Raw genomic sequence first — 15,858 nt, forward strand, 5'->3', positions numbered from 1 at the left:
GGAAATAGTTTTAAGGGTGCTTCAGTGCATAGTCAGAGGCTGCAGGCAACCACCTCCCTTCAGGGTTACACACAGCAGCTGCTGGGTGCTATATGAATCACCCCTAGAAACAACATGGGAGGCAGCCCACATTCTGCATGGTGGGATCAACACAAGTCCAGACATGCTTTGCACGAATGAGAATAAGCTTCTTACATCTTTCTCAACAACAGAGGGCTAAACATTGGATTATATAGAAAAACCATGCATTTAAATATAACCATTATTGTGCGTGGGTGTTTTGTTTGAGGAGGAGACCCAACAGTACATTATAGAATCTTTGCAAACTCCCTTATTTTTCATTATTTTTTTGTAATAACATAATTTATTAATTATTGTTTCCCTTCCCATCCCAAGAACTTGGCAGCAGGCTGTGAATATAGTTTTAAAAATAAAGAAAAAGAATCAGGTAACATCATCATCAATAATTGTTTCCCAACCCAAGAACTTGGGATTGGTAACAATTGTTTGTTTGTTTGTTTGTTTGTTTGTTTGTTTGTTTGTTTCTATTTCAGTGTATATATATTCATTAAAACCCACTGACTCCAATCCTGTCCACCAAAACCCAGTTTAAATGAAGAATTTTCACACTGCTTCCAGAATACACCTAGCCTTGAGATTGGGCCAGGTCTCAGTGTGACAGGAATTTCAAAGTAGAGGGGCTGCTGCCACAAGCCACCCTGGACCCCCTATGATCCTAGCCTGGTTTTGCATCTAGGTTGTCTCTCTGTAAAGTTTGCAGTCCTAAAGTATTGTTTTCCTCCAGTACAAGGGCACATAAGTATTGTAATATATGAAGATGTATTCCTGTCATTAATCTCTGTGAATAGGTGTGTGGAATGAATGCATGTATGAGTCAAGTACAGAATATTGACAGTATCTGCTCAAGGACAGGTGATGGGCAGTTCCAGGGTCAGCCTATTGAATTGGTATCCTGCATGGGTGAATTGTGAAATTGCAACAACTGGATTTTTAAAATTTTTTCAAAGGTTGTTAACCAAAAGGTTGGTGGTTCAAGCCCATCCAGGGATGTCTGAGGGCAGAATTCATGCATTGCAGGGGGGTGGACTTAGATGACCCTCAGGGGCCCCATCCAGCTCTTCAATTCTGTGATTCTAATTTTTATTGATTGCAGCCAATGGCCATTACAATATAAACATAAAACACACACAGTAAGCCCACAACTTGCACTCGGTTTATTTACACGTTCACAACTTTACACAGGGAGTGTGTGGGGAGTAAATAAATGATGATGATGAGCCAAGGAAACCCTCCACTCTCTATTTATTTAATTATTTCCCATATCCTTACACCCAGTGAATTTTTATCACTTACCAGGGGCTGGGAAGGTTGCAGAAGGGAAGCTGTCAGAGCTCTCTCACAATCTTCCCAGACCCCAGTTAGCAGCACTCCAATACCACACAGGGGGGCAGTTCTGGGGGTTCCTGACTTTGCATGATCTTGCGTTTGCCCATGAATCCCCACAACTGAACCCTCTCATAAGGGGCAAGCCCACTGTATATGTAAAACATAGGGTAGCAGTCATTGGCCCAGTAAGACAGGGAGAAATACTAAGAATACAAATAGACAGGTTTCAAAACATTCATTTAATTTAGTTTGGTGATTCTAAATTTAACTCAGAGCAGTGAACCGGATAGTAATCATAGGCATCAAATAAATAATATATATATGTGTTAAATTTTATCTGTATTTTTAAAATGAAAATTATATAATGTTTTATGTAAACAGAGTACTAGTTGCTTGTACTCTTTTTGTTTAAGCAGTATCTAAATGTTATTAAATAGGCATCGACTTGATCCACACATGTGGTGGCAGTACTCTCTGCAATCAGGTATTTCCTACGCTATCATGATTTTGGAATTTTATGAAACATGTATGCTTCTGAAATCTATTTCCAGCACAGAAATGGAGACAAGCATGATCAGAGGAAACACCATTTAAGAATCCCAGCTTAGTATTGTGTAAACCAGGAATCTTGGTTTACAAAAAGCAATGCTTATATGTTAAACAAAACAATATTCCAGTATCAAATAAAATCAATCCTTTTTAATCAGCCTATCACTGTAAATACCTTGCAGGAAAACCCCCTGCACCTGACCTTCTAAAGTTTGTCAGTAGGGACTGTGATACCTGCAGTTTTCAGCCAATTGTGTCAAAAAGAGCAAAGGTAATAGCCATTTATTTATTTCCCCATGATAGCCCATGGAGCAGCACAAAACTTCAATTCTCCTGAATTGCAGTTCTGATTTGGACATGAGGCAGGCAGCTTCCAAAATATTCCAAGCTGAATTGAGCCAGGTTCCAAAGTGCCAGACTCAGTTCCAAATGGATTCTTGTGCGTTATGGACCTCTTAAAGGAGTTTTCTGCTTCCCAGAGCTGCACTAATCCAAAATGTTCATCTTTGCAACTCTCCTTCTCAGTAAAACTTAAATCCAAGGAAGAAGAAGTTTGGCTTTTTTTAAAAAAATGATATTTATTAAAAGTTTAACAATTACAGAAAAAAGAAAAAAGGAAAACAACACAAAATTTAACAAGGCATACATTATAATACATAAAAAGGAAACCATAAAAAACATACAACATTATTAACAAAAAAGAACAATAACACTAAAAATCCAATATTCCATATCTTTATCTTTCATTTACTTGTTTCATCAACCTCCTCACACCTCCCTTTTTGTATTCTAGTTCAATTAACTGTTTCAGCAAATTCCATCTTTCTCAGCTTTTGTTCTATAATTTATCTTAACAGTCTAACCTATTTATTAACTCAGCAAATCCTTTCCATCTTTAACTGTATTCTATCATTAAATTACCTTAATTTATTTTAACCTTATCTTACCATAAAAAGCCTTAAAACTTAAAACTTAATACTTATTTATACATAACTCCTTCTATCATTTCTACTAAAGCCAAGTAGTTTCATTCCAACATTTTCCCTAACACTCATTAATTTTACACTAATTCTCAAAATGAATTTTTAAAAACTTTCTTCCAATCTTCATCCAACGTCTCTTCTTCCTGGTCTCGGGTTATGTCAGTCCTTTCTATCCATTCCATCTAGTCCATCAACCTGGTGATCTTCTGTCCGAGGCTCTTAAGTCTTTTCCATGTCCCTTCTGCAGATCTTCTTCTTGTTTATACCTGCACTTTACTTTGTCTTTTGCTGATCTTATTCTTAATTTCCCTCCTTTCTCATTGAGGAGTAGGTCTCGGGGAGACTCCAACCTAACCATGTCTCCATCCCCCCTCAGCAGGTCAGTCCATTCTCCGCAGTCAGCACTGTAATCCAAAAAATATTTATAGGCATGTTTCAAAGTCCCTCCAAAGTTAAGAACCCCCACAACTCCAGACTCCCCCTGGCCCAAAACCATGAAGAAGTTTGGCTTAGATGGCAAAATAATGTTTAAAATGAACAGCAATTGTGGGACTATGCTAAAAAGTGAAAGCGAGAAGTATTACAGGATGTCAGTCATATAACATCACAGATAAATGTTGGAGAGGAGAATGAAACCTCCCCATGGGACATATATACTAATGAAATCTTTGCGGTCTGGTTATTTTTTATCCTTTTGTCAGAGAAAATGTGTATTTGAAAGTTTTAATTTGAGGAGCACTAGTGTGAAGTTCCTACTCTAAGTCAGGTTGGGTTTTTTCCTCATCACTTTGCAGCACTCAACATCACACTGTTTGGTGCTACTTCTGTGAGGTTCAGGGTGTTCCCACCCCTTCCTCCTCTTTCTGTTTGGAGCCCACTTTGATCTGTGTTCGAAATGCTTTCTCTCTCCCCCCCCCCATTTGCTTCTGGTACCAATCACCTGCTTTTTCATTGAGAAAACATTATTAGTATTCCAGCAGTGCTGGGATGGCTTTTATCTCCCAGCGGAATCTCATTAGCTCTGCATTACAATAGGAACAGCATATGTCTGCTATGCCCAAGTAGCCAGTCAGTTTGAATTTGTTAATGGCAACACTTTATTTTTCCCCACAGCAAAGTTTTCCCCCACATCTTCAATGCTAATAATACCCCCAAAAAGCAACTTTGTTGTGGAAGCGTTAAAAAGAAAAAAGAAAACACCACAAAATCAATTCGTTGGAGGTTGAAATGTAGCAGAAGGAGAGCTGTTGCTAACGGTTTGCTTTTATGTGTGCCTGTTACGTAACTAGGAATCTAAGCATGCTGTGTGAAGGGGAAAACTAGGGCATGATAGATAGCTTGCAAGTTAGAATGGGAATAAGCTAATTACTGGCAGTTGGAAGAAAGACAGTGTGCAATTATACTGTGGCTTTTTAAGACTTTTTATTGTGCGTTTCTGAATATACCAGCTTTTCTCAACCTGGCGCCCTCCAGGTGCTTTGAACTACAACTCCATCGTCTGGATCCATTCAAAGCACCCTGGAGGGCACCAGGTTGTGGAAAGGCTAGCATACATGTTAGAGGTAGTATACATTTTGTGGATGAGGTGGGTCTTGTTGATCTCATCTAACCTCTATAGCAATGGAGGGAAACTTATGTAGGAAATGCTAAATCAGGAGCGGAGCACAAGAGCCCTCTCCCCTCCCAGAGTTTCCAGAAACCAGTATTCAGAAGGATTACTGCTTCTATCCACGGAGGCAGAGCATAGCCATCATTTCTAGTGGCCACTAATGGCCTTCTCCATGGATTTGTCTAATCCATTTTTAAGGTCCTCTAGGTTGGTGGCCATCATTGCTTCCTGTAGGAGCGAGTGCCATAGTTTTAACTATGCACTCTGTGAATATGTCCTTTCTTTTATCTGTCCTGAATCTTCAGCTTTATTGGGTGTCCACAAGTTTTAGTATTGTGAGAGAGGGAGAAAAACTTTTCTCTACCCGCTTTCTCCATGCCATGCATACTTTTATCAATTTGTTATGCAAGTTTCATCCCAGTAAAACCATTAGGAGGGTTAATTGTCCCAAGCCCAGTGGGTGGCTACCTCACCACCTCTGTTTCTTTAAGATATCCATGCCTCAGCTTTTGGGGTATAACCCTGACAAGGCAGCTCACGACAATGAATAAATACAATACATTCTGGCATTGCAAACCTGCTCTCCCTCCTCTCCTATTTGCTTTGAGAGATTGGTGGTGACTTGCACCTATCCCTGCATGGCATCAAGTCCATCCTGATCGAGGCCAGGCCATATGTGCTGTAGTGCAGTAGCAGTCGGTCATCCAAGATACTCCCGCCTCCCTTGCTAGCATATAGCGGGGTAGATGACACAACAAAGTAGAGACAGAAATCGCCTTTGCCACAGCATGATCACAGCATGGAGGAGATACATAGTTTAGCGGTAGAATATCTGCTGTGCATGCAGAAGCTCCCAGGTTCAATCCCCATTGGCATCTCCAGGTGCGGCTGTGAACGTCCCATGCCTGAAACGTTGGAGAGCTGCTCCCAGTCAGTATAGGCAGTACTAAGTAGACCAATGATCTGTTCAGTACAAGGCAGCTTCTCATATTCATATATATATATGCTTTTTATTAGTTTTCTTGCTTAACAAACACACCCAAGAAATTAACAAAAATGATAAAATAACAACAAAAACAAAACACACATCCATAAATCCATACGTTCTTACAAAATAACTTATGCCGCCATGTTCTTAATTCCCAATTCCTTATCTTCCCCAATAGACTTCCGTCTTCCTCAAAGCGGATCTGTCTTATCTGTTTAATAAACTGCTTCTAAGGCAGCTTCCCATGTTCCTTTTATTTCTGGAAGAGGCCAAAGACCAATGAGAAACAAAGCCCTCCTGGTGCAGTGAGTCAGGCCTTTTCTAGATACAGGAAAATAAAAAGGGTAGGGAAACAATGGGACAAAGAAGATGCGTGTAGCAAAAGGAGGACCCAGTGATGAGTCCCAGCCTTGTGATGTAAAGGAACAAGGATCCACCCAGCCTCCTCAAAAGTCTGGGATTATTGAGACTCCTGGGATACTCAAGAGCTGTCCTTCCCACCTCAATAGGGAAAAGACTCCTTCCCTTCCATTGTGTGCATCTTGGCTTAGTTTTCTAAAACAAGGGGCAGAAACAAGAAGCTTTTCTAAGACAAGCCTTTGGCCCTCCAGATGTTGCTGAACTACAGCTCCCATTATCCCTGGCCATTGGCCATGCTGAGCTTGATGGGCGTTGTAGTCCAGCAACATATTTGACCTACACCAATATATGATAGTGCCTCTTCCTAGTCTGTAAAGCAGATTGAGGTGTGTGTGTGTGTGTGTGTAAATCCATTGCTCTGGACTCTATTGCAGCTGGTCTCATTCACAACTGGCATGCAACTGCCAACCTGCAACAGCGTTTCTCATATCAGCTTGCAAGCAAAATATTTTTTGAAGGAAATTACATGTCAACCACCTGAAACACCAGGGGACTGGTTTCCTCCTCCTGTTCACTTGTTGCATTACATGGGCCAACAAGGATATCAACTTCATACCTTTGGCGTGTGTGTGTGTGTGTGTGTGTGTTTTAAGCAACAGCAATTCCTGGTTGTTGTTTTTAAAGAAACAGCAGCAATTCAGGGGGATGTGGAGTGTAGGGAATGTGACAGAAGAGAACTTGCAAAAGCTGTAATTGTGGCAGAGCTTAGGATTTTCCTCTGTGGTGCTTTTCCCCGCTGCTTGTTAGTGATTCCACAAAGCTGCGCTGGGCTTCATTCATGGAGCCACAGCCAAGAGGGAATTAATCCCCTCTTCATTGCTATCATAGCCTAAAACACAAAACCCTTGATGTAGCTGCTTTCTCAATATGCCATCGTGTGCTGCTTTCCCCTTAAAGGTAAAGGTACCCCTGCCCGTATGGGCCAGTCATGTCCGACTCTAGGGTTGTGCGCTCATCTCACTTAAGAGGCCGGGAGCCAGCGCTGTCCGGAGACACTTCCGGGTCACGTGGCCAGCACCAGCGCAGCACACGGAAATGCCGTTTACCTTCCCGCTATAAAGCAGTACCTATTTATCTACTTGCACTTAGGGGTGCTTTCGAACTGCTAGGTGGGCAGGAGCTGGGACCGAAAGACGGGAGCTCACCCTGCCACGGGGATTCAAACCGCCGACCATGCGATCGGCAAGTCCTAGGTACTGAGGTTTTACCCTCAGTGCCACCCGCTTTCCCCTTAGTACTACTTAATTGTGCTAACAACAATGTTGGAATCGCTCTGGTACTCCTAATTTTAGGAACTTTGTTGGGGGTTTTTTAAATAAAAAACTGAGTCATTAGTCCTGGGGACACAAATAGTTACATAGATTTTATGCTATGAGCTAGGTTAGGAGTGTATCTTTTTGAGCTTCCTTTCCTTTTTGTTTTTAAAATCGCAGCCGTGTATGAAAGGAACGACCATAGCTTAGTTTAAGAGCATTTGCTTTGCATGCAAAAAGTCCCAAGTTCCATCTCCAGCTTCTTAAGTTGGGCTGGAAAAGACCCCTGTCTAGAAAACCAGTGCCTGTTAGTGCAGACCAGGGATGAGGCAGCTGTGGCCCTCCCGGGTATTGCTTGGATTACAGCTCACATCTTCCCAGATCATTGGCCATGGTGACGGAGGCTGATGGGAGGTTCCCCTTCCCTCTTGTAGATGGCACTGAGATACAAAGAACAGGCTTTGTATAAGGCAGGTTGCTAGGTAACATTGGTTGATGCTGAAATGCCCAAGCCTCCCTATCCATTTTGTATCTGAGCTACTGTAGCTTAGTGGGTAATAGTTTAAGCTGTGAACTTGCCATATGGCTTTCCTTATCCCAATCCCACCTCCACATCTGTAACATGGGAATGATAATACTAGCTTATTGTATTGGGTTAGGTGGTTCTGAATGATTGCTGACCTTTTACATTAAGTGCCTCATGTATTTGAAATTTGCTTGTTTCTGAAAATTATTGGTTTCCCGTGGCTTCTAGAGAGCATTCTACACCCAGGGATGGCACTTTCCTCTGATCTGGATTAGCCAGGATCCACACCAATCTCATTCTCTACAGAGGAAGGGGCCATCCCACCCTCCAGGCCAGCCCTACCTGTGACTGGAGGTCTCTTGGTAATCCAAAAGAGCCCAGTTGGTGTCACTATTTTTTGGTGGTGGAGAGGGGTTGCTTCTTTTGTCCCCTTGTGTATTTTGCCTTCTGTGTTGTTGATGTGCCTTGGTTCTCCATTCGTTGTTGCTTTCTAGTCTGTGTTACCTTCGATCATGTAGATATTTGTGTTCAAGGGGGTAGGGTTTCCCAGTTCCCCCTTCCATCTGCAACTCCACATGCTACATCATCCTAAGTCTTTCTAGAAAATCCAGTAAACCTCAAGAATGAGTTTTTGTGCATACAGACCACTGGCTGTAGCAGAACGGTGGGGCACAGGAAAGCCCAATACTGTGAGCTTTTATTATTCATTAATATTTTGAAATAATATCCCCTGTCCCACCACCTAGCTATTTGACACTAAAATACTTTGGATACCTGAAGTCATGCTTTACTTCATTGTGACTGCTTCTGTTAGACAAGTCAAGAGAAGGGCCAAGTAGAAGATACACAGAAGGAGTTGTACGTTGTCAAAACATCACTGACAAGTCTTCCTCTCTCCCTCCCTCCCTCCCTCTCCCCTTTCTTGTCACCTTCAGGTAACTGACCATGCTACTACTGCCTTACTGCATTACCAGTTGCCTCAAATGCCGGATGTGGTGGTCAGGTCATTTATGGTAAGTTTGATACAAACTCTCTCAACTGGCATAACTTTGCAGTGTAGTTAATAATGGCATGTGGGGTTTTTATGAAAGTCTTGAAAGGCTGTTTTGGCCAAGGCAAGAGTCTGTATCACAAAAGGGAAGCAGCATTGTCTGTTGTTCATCCCCAACCCAGGAAACTGTTGGAAGATTTTGGAAATCTGGACAGGGAGCATACTGGAAACTACAGCCATTGGTGTTTACCACAGCATGTCTGAAAGTGTATTGGTGGAGCTGTTCAACAATATAATGGGGAGAGAAAACAAGAAGCACAAGCTAATCCTGGCTAGAGCAATTACAGAGTGATGCCTTTTGCCCTTCAAAAAGTCCTAGTGTATCTGCTGAAGAATCCTACCCTGGATCCTGTGTCACCTCATTGTATTAATTTACAAGGCCCTTAACAACTTGGGTCCATGATACCTCAGAGACCACCTGAACCTTTATATCCCATGTAATCACTGAGGTATTTGGAGGAGCCACTGTTAGTGGTCCCTCATGGCTCGGATGCACCTTTCATATACACCAGGAGCCAGGCATTCAGTATTGTGAGCCCAAGTCTGTGGAACTCCCTCCCACTTGAGATCAGCAGGCCCCTTTCCTGCTGAACTTCATACGCTTGACAAAGGTTTAGTTATTCCAGCCGTGTTTATAGTTTTAACTCACTTTTAGTCTTATTGCCTTGGGTTCCTGTGCATCTCTTAAGAGACCACTGTGATTAAGTGGTACACAAGATGTTGAAATAAATTAGGAAAAACATATAATAAATGACAAAACTCACTGAGCATCTGACTAGCTAAGCTCCATGTGAATGATGTGCCTTCCTCAGTGTGCCTTCCTTTGAAGCGTCCATTAACTGCTAGTGCACTTTTGACGAGCAGCAGCCCATCATGGCAACTCAGTTCCCCCGCTGCAGCACGCACCTGAAAATTAATGTGCAGAAACTGTGTGGGACACATTTGTCTGAGCCATAAGGTTTTGCTGTATTGATTCACTAAAGCAGTTCTGATAACTTTTAACAAATCAACGTCAGGATGTTCACCCCAAGTGCCAATAGCAGTAGGCATTTCGCATATCAGGTGTGCAATCCAGTTGACAGGATGTGGTGAAGTCTTAATTGTCCAGACAAGAATAAAGGACTTCCTTTTTAACCTCCTTTTCCTTCCAGCAAATGTTTTAAGCACACAGTTTGACCTGATTTTCCTTTTTTTAAAAAAAAGAATTTCAATATAGTTAAATGATAACCAAGTCCAATGAAGCCGGTGTAATCAGCAATTGCCTTGTGCCCTTGTGTTCACTACTGGCCCTGTCTTCACTTCTGCAGCCAGAGAAGGCCTTAAAGAAAGTTATTGATAGGCCACTATATGCAAACCGAGAGAGAGAGAGAGAGAGAGAGAACGTTGGATGAAGAGAGAAGGGTTCGTTTCAATAAATGGAGCCAGCCCCTGCTTCAGAGAACAGTTTTCTCTTATTGACATAATTCAATAGGATTTCAGATGACAAGATTCATGAGCATCCTTCATAGCACAAATCTGTCTGTCTTGGAGGCTTTCTTTCTTCTTCTATAGCTGCATGTCTCCTTGAGCTTCAAATTAAGTTATATAATGTTGCTTCTTACTTAGGGCCATGGGGATGACCTACTTCGGGGGCAAAACCTTCCCCTGGAAACACCTTGCTCAGCATTTGATTTCCTTTGCCCTCCTCCTTCCCCACCTAGTTTGCTGTCTCCTAAGGCCCGAGGGCAGAAAGTGTAGTTTTAAAAATACAGTCTAACCATTTTTTTAAAAAGCAGCTGAAGTAGAAAATGTTACTGCCTCCTTGACCTTGACCGTCCAACTTAAAGCCAGGCTGGGTGGAGGAAGAGCACATCCTGTGCACATAGAAGACAGGGTGGGGACTGGCTCTGTTGTTACTGTTTTCGTAGAGGAGATATTTTGCATGCTTTTAATATTTACTGTTATAAACATTTTCTTGTTAGCAAACATTTGCATGATGAGTGTGGCACTCCTTGCCTGAAGAAGTAGAAGGAAAATAAACATTGCATAATTTAATTTGCTGAAATGTTTGGGATTTTTTTCCCCCCACACATGGCAGGCGGTTCTCATTAAACAAATGCTCCATCCTTGTCTAATGGAGAGCTGATTTAGAGATCTGCTGGCTAGATGTCTAGGAAATAGATGGAAAATCTGTGACACTTTGGACGCTGTTGGACTTCCACCTTCCCTGACCCTGAAGCCAATGAGAATTGGGTTCCACATCTGGAAGGCCCCAGGCCTCCCCATGTTGGGTTTGCGGGACAAGGCTGTATTCCTGCAGAGTGTGTCAGGTCTCCCATAATGGTGTCCCAGACTGAAATACGGGAAGCTGCTGAGTCACACCATTGGTCTGTCTAGTTCAGTATTGTCTATACTGACTGGCGGGGTCTCTCCAAATCCTACCTGGATATGCCATTGAGTATTGAATCTGGGACATTCTCCATGCAAAGCAGATGATCTAATACCAAGCTATGGCCTTTCCCTATATACTCTGCAGTCTAGAATATATTATTTGTATGCATAAAAGTTTATATTTAACAATCTCTTGGCTTTTGTTTTTGTCTGTCCTTTCAAGGGGCCACTGTATGTAACTTCATTTTCCTTAAGTACCGTATTTTTCGCTCTATAACACGCACCTGACCATAACACGCACATCGTTTTTAGAGGAGGAAAACAAGGGAAAAAATATTCTGAATGAAACAGTGGACGTATCATTTTTGTGCTTCATGCTGTGGCCACAGACATGTGATCTGATGGTGAATTTGGGGTGACCCAATGCAAAAATCCTGAGAATCCCTGTGGATCCATGCTTTGTAACCACGTTTTTGCACCATTGCAGCCCCAGGCAACAGTGGGTGCGTGATTTTTTTTGGGGGGGACAGGCTGTAGCCATGGACATGCTATGTGCTCTGATGGTGAATTTTGGCTGACCCAATGCAAAGATCCTGAGGATCCATGTGGATCCATGCTTTGTAACCACGTTTTTGCACCATTGCAGCCCCAGGCAACAGTGGGTGCGTGATTTTTTTTTGGGGGGGGGCAGGCTGTAGCCATGGACATGCTGTGTGCTCTGATGGTGAATTTTGGCTGACCCAATGCAAAGATCCTGAGGATCCATGTGGATCCATGCTTTGTAACCACGTTTTTGCACCATTGCAGCCCCAGGCAACAATGGGTGTGTGATTTTGGTGGGGCAGGCTGTAGCCATGGACATGCTGTGTGCTCTGATGGTGAATTTGGGGTGACCCAATGCAAAGATCCTGAGGATCCATGTGGATCCATGCTTTGTAACCACATTTTAAGTGGGGAGGGAAGGAAAAACACAGAAGGCTAAGAATGCAGGAGAGGGCTATAACGTGAGGAAAGGAAGGCAAAAGTTCCCCCCCACCCACCCACACAAGCCAGCCACTGTTTAAGGATTTCATCCTTTTAAATGGAAGAAAGCATATTTGAATGCTGTGTGTCTCCAAAAACAAAAAGCAGGAAGTCAAATCAGAATTTTAAGCCGAACCTGTAATCTCTCTTCCCTTCACAAACATTGTTCCTCCGGAGCACAGAGAGGATAGAGCGACGCTCTGCTTTCCTCTCTACTTGCCTGGAGGGGAGGGGCTTCCCCTGCTCTTTGTTCCGTTTGAGCAAACACAGCAACGAAACAGAGCAGGGAGGGCAGTAAGACCCTGAGGCAGAATGCAGGAAAGCAGCAACTTCCTGTCTCACGGAGCTCCCTTCTCCCTGAAGCGCGGTTTGATTTTTGCCTTATTTTTCGGCTCCAGCGACCACACATTCGCTGCATAACACGCACAGACATTTCCCCTTCCTTTTTAGGAGAAAAAATCTGCGTGTTATAGAGCGAAAAATACGGTAGATGCAACTAAACTTCAGTCTGCCCACCTGCAAGTAGGCATTTGGGGTCAATAAAGTAAAAGGTATCTCTGTAGAGATAAGGCTATGAACCAAATGCTTTGCATACAGAATGGCCTTTATTATCCAGCATAACCAGCTGGAAGTGCAGAAAATACTCCTGCCTGAAACATAGTGGGTGGGGGCACAGCTCCCAGTTTTTGTCGGCCAGTCTTCCTACCCTGGTGCTGTTGGACTCCAATTCCCATCAACCCTGGCCAGTATCACCAATGCTCAGGGATGATGGGAGTTGTAGTCAAACAACATTTGGAGGGCTGCAGGTTCCCTGTGACAATAGTGAAACATACAGACCAATAATGTGATTCAGCATTAGGCAGCTTCATGTGTTTCTGTTCCCATCTCTGCCCCGGGAGTTGCAGAAACTGGTGTGCCTTTTATCACTGCAGCTAAAATGGACCTGATCATATTTATTTATTAAATTTATTATATCCTGCTTTTCCTCCCTAAGGAGCCCAGGGTGGCAAATACATGAGTGATAAACAGTTTAATCATCTAAAAACATCTGCAGTACAGAAACAGACTGGGAAATACCTGTATTTAAAATGGTTGTTGAAAGAGGATGGTTTTCATTAGGCGCCAAAGACAACAGAAATGGCATATATCATATTATATATTTCCCCAACATAAGCAGCGCTGCCAAACAGACCTGCCCTAAAATTGGCAACTCTTCCTTCTTTCCCAGATTCCTGCCTAGTCATGGCCTTCTTTCTGAACAAGATATAAATCCATGTTTTCCATGAACAAAATATATCTGCATATATTCTTGCTGAGACTTAAAGCACATGTTTGAAAGGATAGCTGTGAAACTGGTTTTCGAAATGTTTCTGTATGATTTCACATTTCTGAAGCATGTGGCTCTTGGATAGATGACGTTTGGATGCAAGAGGCAGACTCTAGCATCTCATAATGAAAAGGTCACTTTTTATGAGCTGAATGGTCAAGCTGAATTTGATTTTGGTCTAGCTGCAAGGAAGTCCAGGCTGTCCATGGTGACCCTTTAGTTACAAATACCTGCTTGTCACTGCAGGAATTTCTGTTTATGTTGTTGCTTATTGAGAGAGGACAGGCATTCCAATAAAGCATACTATCAGCTATACTGTGACCTTGTGGGTTTTTGGTATACTTCCTTCTAAAGTCTGCCTCTCTCTGGGCTCAAGCCAAGATACATTTCCCATCCTCTGCATCATTGGTCTTGACAGAAGTGATGACATTGGGAGTGTCCGTATTAAGTTTCCTCCCTTCTTTCTTTTTCTTTCCGACTTTTTAAGACCTGGTTAAGAAGTTACATAAAGCTGTTCCAGGCTCCATGCCAGCGCTGCGGAAGGTTTCTGCAAGATGGTCTACCACCCACATGGCGGGACTTTCGGACACTGGAGGCGTTCCATGACACCTGTAGGCAGTAGCACAACCTGGAGGCTGACAGAAGTCTGTGGAGGAAACAGACTCAGAAGTGGGGTCCCAAGAAACACCTCTTTATTGTTTTTCCAAATATCTGTATGGACAACTCACAACTTAATTTGTATAAATTCAGCTTTATGCACTTGGCTGGGGGGGATGTAAAAATAAACACAGGGTAGGTGTTGGGGGCTGGAAGAGTCGGCAGTCTCACCCATCATTACACTCAGAGGAGCATTTGGAGGTGCAGAGAGAGAGAGAATAATGGCCTTTGTAGTGGCCTAAATTATTGGCAAATAATTTAGAATTTAGATTTCCTTTCTCATATTTATTTTTGTTTCAGATGCAGCAGACTTTTTGTTATTTGTTGAATTTCTATAGTTTCCAATTTGTGACATGTAACTTTGATTTGTTTCCTAATTTTTATAGAACCAGTTGGTTTATGGTGCTGTTCTAATTTTTTCAATGCAATATGTAAAGATGTTGCTGTTTGTTTATATTGTTTACATATCTTATTCTTTCCTGCCATACTGCTGCTTTCATAGAACCATGCATCATTTATTCTGGTAAATCTATATCTGCAATAGGTTCAAAATGTTCTGAGATGGTTGTGGAGATGGCTTTGACAGCTAATTGGCTGGTTAGTAATGTAGTTTCAAAATGCCATGATTGTGCGGTTTCATGCATGTTTAAGATAGGAATAGTAGACTAGACTGGAGAAGGCTCAGGTCACCAGGAAGGTGCCGATTTTTGCTTCTTGAATTTAAGTGAAGTGGAGATAAGTATATAATCTGTTCCAACCTCCTGCCCCCCATGCCTTTGTGAGTAGGAACTAGAATCCTTTTCTTTATCCTTCCACTGTTCTTGTGAGAAGTGCAGGCTTTGAACAGAGCCTCCCCTCCTGCCTCAGTAGAGCCTCTGACCCCAGTCCCAGAAAGCTCTGCTTCTCCTTCGCTCTGGTCCAGCCAGCCGCTTTTAATGACTGATGTTTTAATGTATTTTTAATCTTTTATTGGAAGCCGCCCAGAGTGGCTGGGGAAACCCAGCCAGATGGGCGGGCTAGAAATAATTTTTTATTATTATATTATTATTAAACCACCATACATCAATCAAATCATATTTCTTAAGAAATTTTTTAAGAAAATTAGTTTTTGATTTTGTTTTCTTAACAGTTATTCATAATGGTGTAGATCTGTCCCAATCAGGATCAGCAGCTCAGTTCAGGTCTCTAACTAGGGTTGATTAATCCACCTTCTGCAAAATTTTGAAACTGTTTTAAGTGTGGAGGTCAAAATTAACTGAATTTTATTTGGGGCATACATAGAAGCTAATGTGAAAGTTAGAGGATCTGCATTCCCTTTAAGAAAAATAAAACAGTGCTCTGTTTCTCTTTTAATTTGTTTGCAGAAAAAGGGGGAAGATTTTGAAATAAAATCTGAAATCCATCTTCTCTTTATTTGGTTGCCCAACCATTTAGAATTCATGATAAAAACTTTTACAGGGTCAGACATATAAAAATATGTACCTGAAAATGAGATACATTCTGCATCACTATGTAAATAAATATCAAAATTAAACATATAGTAAAAAAGATAACCCAACTCCAGATGACAAGCTCATAAATATCGCCTCCAATATACTTGTGTCCCACCAAGGTTCCAAACATGCTAGGAATTAAAAACAGAGAACATTAACAATGAACAATACATAAATTAAAGCAGAATTCCATCATAATCAT

The 15,858-nt window shown here is 42.0% G+C and overlaps 1 protein-coding gene across 3 annotated transcripts in view; it reads left to right on the forward strand.

The window, feature by feature from the left end:
* MED27 (mediator complex subunit 27) overlaps positions 1–15,574 on the forward strand; it is a 185,970-nt gene extending 170,396 nt beyond the window's left edge. For 2 of the 3 annotated variants that reach the window (XM_082207874.1, XM_082207875.1), the window contains 2 exons: positions 8,671–8,748; positions 13,994–15,574. In XM_082207874.1, the coding sequence (XP_082064000.1) occupies positions 8,671–8,748; positions 13,994–14,128 (213 nt within the window). In that variant the 3' untranslated portion in view covers positions 14,129–15,574. Of the gene's footprint in view, positions 1–8,670; positions 8,751–13,993 lie in introns of those variants that run through there. The other variant, XM_082207878.1, reaches the window with a different exon arrangement.
* Positions 15,575–15,858: the final 284 nt, after the last annotated feature.

The sequence above is a fragment of the Podarcis vaucheri genome (assembly GCF_965113315.1).
Source record: "Podarcis vaucheri genome assembly, chromosome: Z".
NCBI classification, from domain to species: Eukaryota; Metazoa; Chordata; class Lepidosauria; order Squamata; family Lacertidae; genus Podarcis; species Podarcis vaucheri.